Source organism: Galeopterus variegatus, unplaced genomic scaffold (assembly GCF_000696425.1).
Source record: "Galeopterus variegatus unplaced genomic scaffold, G_variegatus-3.0.2 Scaffold9113, whole genome shotgun sequence".
Taxonomy (NCBI): Eukaryota; Metazoa; Chordata; class Mammalia; order Dermoptera; family Cynocephalidae; genus Galeopterus; species Galeopterus variegatus.
In genome coordinates, this window is record NW_007735224.1 from 52,458 (window position 1) to 60,200 (window position 7,743).

Below are 7,743 nucleotides of genomic sequence, written 5' to 3' on the forward strand. Positions count from 1 at the left end.
AGGAATGGCATACACCTGGGCCTTTCTAAAAATGTGCCCTTCTAACTCGAAAACACTCAAGGTAGCACTTCCTCAATTCTGTTTGTCACTGTCTGAAATTGTTCACAGGAACCAGCTTTGATATTCTTTGCTATTCACGCCTATATATAGATTTTTAAAAGCCTGAGGCAAATCTATTGGAAAAGGGATTAAGAGAAGCATGAAAACACTTTCTAAACACCCTATTTGACAATTTAAGAAAAACGCCAATTACAGCTGTATACATACCTGTTACCTTGGAAATCACAACTATTCACTTGTGTTTATAAGAATATAAAAGATACTTCATTTAAAACAGGCACATGAAACTAAAATAAGACACAGTATAAGAACAGTTTGATTGGGATCTCTTGCCTAGAATCTTATCTTTAGAAACTATGGCTGTAAATATAATAAAAAATACTTTGCAATCAATTCTTTTACATGGTTAATGGTATCCTGTGGGGAAATACTCTCCAACTTTTAAGTAAGAAATATTTTGTTTAAAAGGGTTTTAAATGGGTTTTGCAGAAAAAGTCTCTGCACTTCATCTTTTGGAAGACAAACATGGACTTCCCTGCATTGGAAAGGGGATGATTTGTTTTAGAAACTAAAAAGTTCTCTCTTACATTGTGACCTGTTTACTCTAAATATTGGTAGAAGATGTCCAACTATCAGCACAAACATTTTAAATAGGAAGCATTCCAAGTACATTTAAGAACAAATGTTTTATAATATGTTGATTATATATTAAACAAGCTGCTATATAAAAAATAAATTTAAAAATTAAAAAACTAAACTTTTTTTTAAAAAGCAAACTTATTTGCTCAAAATGGAATGTGTGTGAAACCTTTAAGGATAACATTACCATGGAAAGCAATGGACATGTATGCTTGTCATTCCTTGGAGAGCTGAAGTCAAGCCAAAAGAATCAGAAAGGAAATTGGGGGAGAGAGCACCTGGGCCTTGTTGGGGCTACCCCATTGTGACTCTTGGACGTCAGGGACTGCTGTGGCTCAGGGTAGGTGGCTTTGGGCCAAGATGGTCTCTGGACCATACTGGTCTGAGATGGCTTCTGCTGGGATGGAATGGAGGTGGGTCAGGACCACCTGCCCATGATGCCCCAGCAGCCCTGCATGTACTGGCATGAATAGGGACTGCTGTGGCTCAGGGTAGGTGGCTTTGGGCCAAGATGGTCTCTGGACCATATTGGTCTGAGATGGCTTCTGCTGGGATGGAGTGGAGGTGGGTCAGGACCACCTGCCCATGATGCCCCAGCAGCCCTGCATGTACTGGCATGAACACACTACCTACCACTTGTCCCTCTGACCCACACACAGTGGTGGCCTGGAACAGAACCTCCTTAGAGAAAAGTGTTCTTTTTTTTGAGCTTTTTTTTTTTTTTTTCCCTCCCAGGTTGACAACATTTTCCTTTTTATAATAAACAAAACTGAGAAGGAAAAATCTCTATCCTCTAGTACTTAAAACAAATGAGTCTGATAATGACCTGAAGTCATGTTTTAAAGATGCATTTCTTTACTTCAGCCTCTATTTATAGCTCTCTGATAGCTGAGAAGGCAATTAGCTACATTATAACCTCTTAGGCAGAGTAACTGGCTTTACTAATTACATTCTCATTAGCACCATTTTATTTCACTTTCTTGGTGGGAGTTCTTCAAACATCCCTTTGGCTGGTAGGTATATGGGACTCTTCTATTCCACACTGCTTACCTATTCACAACAACTTGTTCATATATTATCAGGGATACCCCACAAAGAACAAAAGCTCACAGTCTCCCATAAAATAAAGGTCCTTTAAGTAAAATTATGAATTTACACACAGGATTTGAGATTTAGCTGTGCTTAGTGAGACGAAAACCAATAAAAAAAACTGCACATCAAAATTTTAATTTAATGACACGGGACCTTGTTTCTTTCTAGGTCTTTATTTTTCAATCTTTAAAATGGAGTTAGAAACATAAGCCTCAGAGGACTAATGTGAAAACTAAAAATTTTAAAGAAAATAATAGAGGCTCAGTTAATAATGAACTTTAAAAATGCTGAAGTGACAGATGCTATGGACATGCCCATCTGCCCAAATGGGTTAAAAGCACACTTAGGATCTCTGCTGGATTTGCAGCTGTAGTCTGTGGATAGCCCATCTGTGGGTTTAGTGATCATCTGTGACATCTGTCGTGGGCTAGAACAGGCTCAGAGTGGAGAGGTGTTAGCCTTCCTCCTGCTAGGGTCTGCTCGCCTAAAAGCCCTTCTTGGTTGACCTGAGGGCTGCTGGTCACCATCACAGCATCTCATGGGGGTCACTGGGACAGGGAGTGTGGCAACAAGGTCACTGGTTCTTTAGAAATATGAGCTGGTGAAGAGGAAAGCTAGCATTGTGGTGGGTGTGTAGGGAAGAGGAGAGTCAGTTACCTTTCAAGAATAGATCACAGACCTATTTTACACTCCGATCTAACAACTTTTATAAACTTTTCATACGTGCACTCTATAATTCCACTTCTAAAAATTTACTCAGAGATAATTGTACAGGTAAGCAAAGATATACATAAAGGGCTTCACTGCCACATTATTTGAAAAAGGAAACTACTAGCAGTTGTTTAGAAAAGAAGTAGATGTGTACTCATGTGGAAAGATGGCCAAGATACAATGACAAATGAAAAATTAGACTAGGTATATACAATGTGATTATTTCGATCTTAACAAGATGTACCAATATGGGGTTACATGCAGAATAGGCACTCATTGAAAGATTGGGTCAAGGAATCAGAGAGAGAAATTTTATTTTATATATTTCTAAACTATTTTAATTTTTTATGAGCCTCTATTTCATTTCTAATAAAACCCAGTATCCCCAATCTAAAATGATATCGCATACAAAAAAGAGCTAATATAGCAGGCCTAAGACTACTATCCTTAGACAGGTCTGCTCGCAAGGTTCACTCTTGGCTGGTATGTGGGAACTTGGGTTTCAGGAGGGTTTTCACCATTCCCTGATAAGAATGGCTCACTGTGCCTAAAATCATGTTTGCATAAACAGTTGTCGGATTATCTGCTTTCCTTCTGGGAGTCTGGTATTTTGGGTAGTGCTAAGCAGAGGGTACCTAAGTAACTGACCCCAAGTATAAACCCTGGATGCCTAGGCTCAGGCTGCATTCCCTGGCAGCTGTCTTACAAGTATTGCCACAACTCGCTTCTGGGGGTAATTAAGTGTATCCTACTCAACTCCACAGGGAGAAGACTCTTGGAAGCTTGCGACTGGTCTACCCTAGATTTTACCCCAGGCACTTTGGTCCTTAGATTTTGCTTTGTGTTATTTTGCTGTAATAAATCATAGCCACGAGAGTAACTATATCCTGAGTTCTGTGTCTTCCTAGCAAATGACTGAACCTGTGAGTGGTCATGGGGGCCAAAACATAACCCTATTATTCTTTTCCACAGCACCTTCTTCTTGACCTTCACAGCACTGCCACAATTTGTATACTATGGTAACGTGTGTCTTTTTACATTTTGTGTATATGTAGTAATTATTTGTTTTTTCCACTAGACTAAGTTCCATGAGGTTAAATTATATGTGTTGGTTATCACTGCATATCACACAAATACTTCAACTTGTTAAATAAAATAAGGGAGAAAAAGCTCAGCTACTAATAAAAGATGATCTGCCAGAAAGAGAGTATAAGATAATTTTTACTGGCAATGCTCCTTTGTATATTCTGGAATCCCTGAGAGTCACTCAAATTAAGATACTCAAGATCAATATAATGGCAGAACCAGACTCTGTATTTAATGAAAAATACTTGCCTCTCTTTCCCACACCCCTCATTTGTGCTTCTACTGAAAGGAAAAATTTTTACCAGGACAACAGTTTCCCAGCTCTACGGGCCACTGTCAGACTTACAGGAGCTCACAGGCCTCTTGCATTCTAAGACACACATGACGGGACAGGCGCTCCCAGAGCTCAAGCCACTTACTTCTCTTTTTCCCTGTTGCTTCTCTCCCATCCTCCCACCTTTATGAAAAATGCAAAAAGTCACATTAATCACCATGGACTGGAGATGTGGAAACCTGGGGAGCTGAGAGGTTAATCTTGCATTGAACTCCAAAATGATATTCAGATTTACCCAAAGCCAATTTGTCTCAGTGATGATTAATTCCCTGATGTTCCAGATCTCCAGAGATGACAATGGTAGAGGTCTGCCCTGGGCAGTCTGCATGCTGCTACTTATTCAAATCCTCCCTAAACCCCCTTGCCCTCGGTCGCCACATGATGTAACAGGGTTCACTTGGCTTTACGTCCTTGGGCCCATTTCGCTGGGTGCATTTTCTCCATTCTATCAGCTCACCCTATTGCATTCATCTAAAGCTTATCACAAGGAGAAATTAATCTGCCATTTCTACAGTGTTATCAGGCTCCTGCAGTGACTTCAGTATCATGTGGTCTGAGAGAAAGCCTTCTAAATCCCGGAAAGTCCTTCTCTGGGTTTCCTCTGAAGGGCTAACGCCAGCCACAGCGGCTGCACATTGGACGCCAGTGTGCATGCTTCCTCTGGCTGCACGGCCCTCTCCCTCCACCGCCTCCTTTTCTTTCCCAGTCACCTGTGTCTTTACCTGCCTAGGCAGGGTCCTTTAGAACGAAAGCAACTACAAGGTTGAATCAGTCTCGCTCTTCTTTATATGAAGACTGGTGTGTTCGGGGCAGTGCCTCACAAGGCAGTTGCTTAATATGGGTTTGGGTGAATCGGTGCCTTGCTTCCTCTACCTGGAGAATGGGCCCAATATTTGCTATCTTTCTGTTATACTTATGAGAAGGAAATAACTGAAATTCTGGAGATAACGGAAAGAGATTCCAAAGTAGTAGATTTAAGTGTCCCTTAAAATCAATGGAATAGAAGGTGAGATTTAAGTTTTTGCTTGTAGAGAGGTTTTATAGACTGCTAAACAGAAATTAAAAGCACAGATACTAGGATATGAAGGGATTTAAACAATTTTATGTCTGCAGGCAGGAGATGGACACAAGCAATGTTTTCATCACTATGCTCACTGCTGTCTCTCCGCCTGACTGTCACCCACCTTTCCTGTGCCCACCCCCCAAAAGCCCTTCCTCTAGCTGGCATCTTTCCCCGTTGTCTCCCCCACACCACTACTCCCTGCTGTCTTCCCTCCATCAGGCCATACACAGGGGTCTCAGATGGAAAGGACCAACAAATCCCTTCATCTTCGCCCTGCCCAACATCTTTGCCCTGCCCAAGTGGGGCCCACACAGGCCACTCCCAGTCCCAGCTCTGGCTGTGGACATTCTTGCTCCATTCCCCACGTCTGATGCTCTACCTTGCTGGCCTTCAGGATGTTGATCTGCTCTTCATACACTGTGTCTCTGTTTTTTTCCAGAAAACCATCTGAAAGGTACTCCACCTGCAGTGCAGTAATGGGAAAGAGAAATAGCAGTTAGTGCTTTGGCCTGACCAGGTTCCTCCAGCAGCTTCTTGAGTAGTCGAATAGTTTCATCTCATTCACATGGCATTTTCTGAAAAGAGCTATGAGTAGATAGGAAACCCACAGCTGTTCCTATTTAAAGTGCAAACCCAGTAAGTGTTCAGGATTTACACAGAGGGAACTGAGTATTTATTTTGTGGAGGAAAATATTGTCTTAAAAAGGAGTACCCATAATAGAAGCCTTCTTTAGGATTCTATAAATAAATGCAGCTTCTCAGACACACCCCAGACCCACTGAATCAGAATTTACATTTTAACAAGATTCTAGGTGGATTTACATACACATTAAAATTTGAAAGACACAGGGCTAGTGCATATCAAACAGAAATCCATTTAGAAAAATTCTATGTATGCACCAGTTACCAGGAAAGGAGCCACCTAAAGAGGAGTGACACGTGTTCCATGTAAAGCTACACCAGTTAGTACTTTCTGTTGTCACTCCTCCCTGTTCCCCCTCAAGCTCCTGGAGTGTACACTCATAACTGTTCTACTTGCTGCTGTGTTCCCAGGAGAGAGACCCTCCATAAACCCCCGCAAAGCATATGACGGGCAACTACGACACCCCGTGAGGCTATGCCCTTGGTAACAGACATACCCCAGAGATGAGCAGGGTGGGAAGAAAGGATGGAAGGAGACTGAGACTTCAGGCCACTTGAATTCAAAAGAGACAGCTCCCTTTTAGACCAGAAACCTGAGTCTACCCTAAGTGGGGCTAAAGAACACCTGAGCCCACCAAGAGGAAACCACCTTATCTGCAAAGTGGATGACGATGAAGGCCGTGTTGGACATGCGGGGCTTCTGGAAGTGCTGGCTGCTGGAATGCCGGTCATAGAGCTTCTGAGCCCAGTTCTGGTCAGTTCCTTTGGGGACCTACAGAACCACAAAACAAGACAGAGTGCTTTGTGATGAAGAAAAAAGGAAAGAGAGTCACAGCAGAGGGATGGGATGTCAGAAAGGTGGCTCCGTGAGGGTGGACTCAGCTTTCAAACGAGGACCTTGACTGGAGTGTGGAAAGAATGACTCTACTGTGCATGATGAGGACCCACCACGTGCAGGTTGGCTCCCGTGGGGGCCGTGGGAGTGTGCTGAGCCTCAAGGAACCTGCTGGCTGGCAGAAGCTGGAGGCGTGAGGAGAGGCTGTGGGGGAGGCCAAGGTCACAGAAGCAGAGTCACAACCCATGGAACAACCTGAAGATGCTTCTTCCCTGCAGTTGGGCAGTGACTTCAACATCATGGACATACTCCATCCAGCTCCAGCACCAAGCCCCTGCTCGCTCAGGTACACTCGTGCCGCAGCAAAGCCCACCCTTCCTCTCCAAGCTCATCCACATAGCAGTGGCCAGGCTCGTCTCGAGTCCGTCCTCTCCTATGAAGACTTTCCTGACCACTCTCGATCTTATTCTCTCTTCTTTAGAATTCCTCACAATTAAGCTTTTACACATACACTATCTAGTATTGTTCACCTCTGTTTTGGGGGTTTTGTGACTACAAACTGTAAGCTTATTGGGTTCAAGGACTGACTATGCCTCACTGTTTTTTTCCAGCTCCTTGAAAGTGCTTAGAATAGGGTTCTGGCTACACTAAGTACTGATACCTAGTGACTGACCTACATGGCACTAACCTCTGCCTCCCCTAGAATCCAAATTCAGACTTAAAGGTTTCACTACATTAGCAATTCTAAAAGGCAGCCCCTTTCACTATCTCTGAATCTGTGGATGGCTTCAAAAGTAAAAAAGCATCTTGCTTCACTGAAAATGCAACACAGAGGGACTGTAACCACCATTCAAATTGTCAAGGGTGACAGCAACTCTTCCAATGGGAAGGTGCTCCTTCCTGTCATCCCTGACCACTGGCATGCTATGCACGCCCACTGACCAGAACTGGTCCAGTCCTCAGTCACGGGTCACCAACTGACTTGCCCTTCACTGGTTAAGATTGTATATTTGGATCAGGCAAGGCTGAAGGTGACCCTGGCATTAGCCATTTACAAAGGGCTTTGCATAGAAAATTAATAAAATCTGTGCCATAAGGAAAATGCTTACACACTTGGGAACAAGCATTTTAAATCCTTTGTAAGCAAACTGATTTTTTTTAAAGATTCAATTTGGTGTAGCTACTATTGAATACCCAGTGCTAAGTTTCATAGGAAATTCAAGAAAAGAAAACTTTCTTGAAGTAGGCTATTAATTGTGTTGGGCAGACAAAATATACTTA

General features: G+C 42.7%; 1 protein-coding gene across 1 annotated transcript in view; it reads right to left on the reverse strand.

The window, feature by feature from the left end:
• Positions 1-7,743, reverse strand: part of LOC103609046 (unconventional myosin-Vb-like) — a 79,623-nt gene that overhangs the window by 51,400 nt on the left and 20,480 nt on the right. Inside the window, exons 5-6 of the mRNA XM_008593417.1 lie at positions 6,277-6,399; positions 5,365-5,448 (exon numbers count right to left, since the gene is read on the reverse strand). Of these exons, the coding sequence (XP_008591639.1) occupies positions 5,365-5,448; positions 6,277-6,399 (207 nt within the window). The remainder of the gene's footprint in view (positions 1-5,364; positions 5,449-6,276; positions 6,400-7,743) is intronic.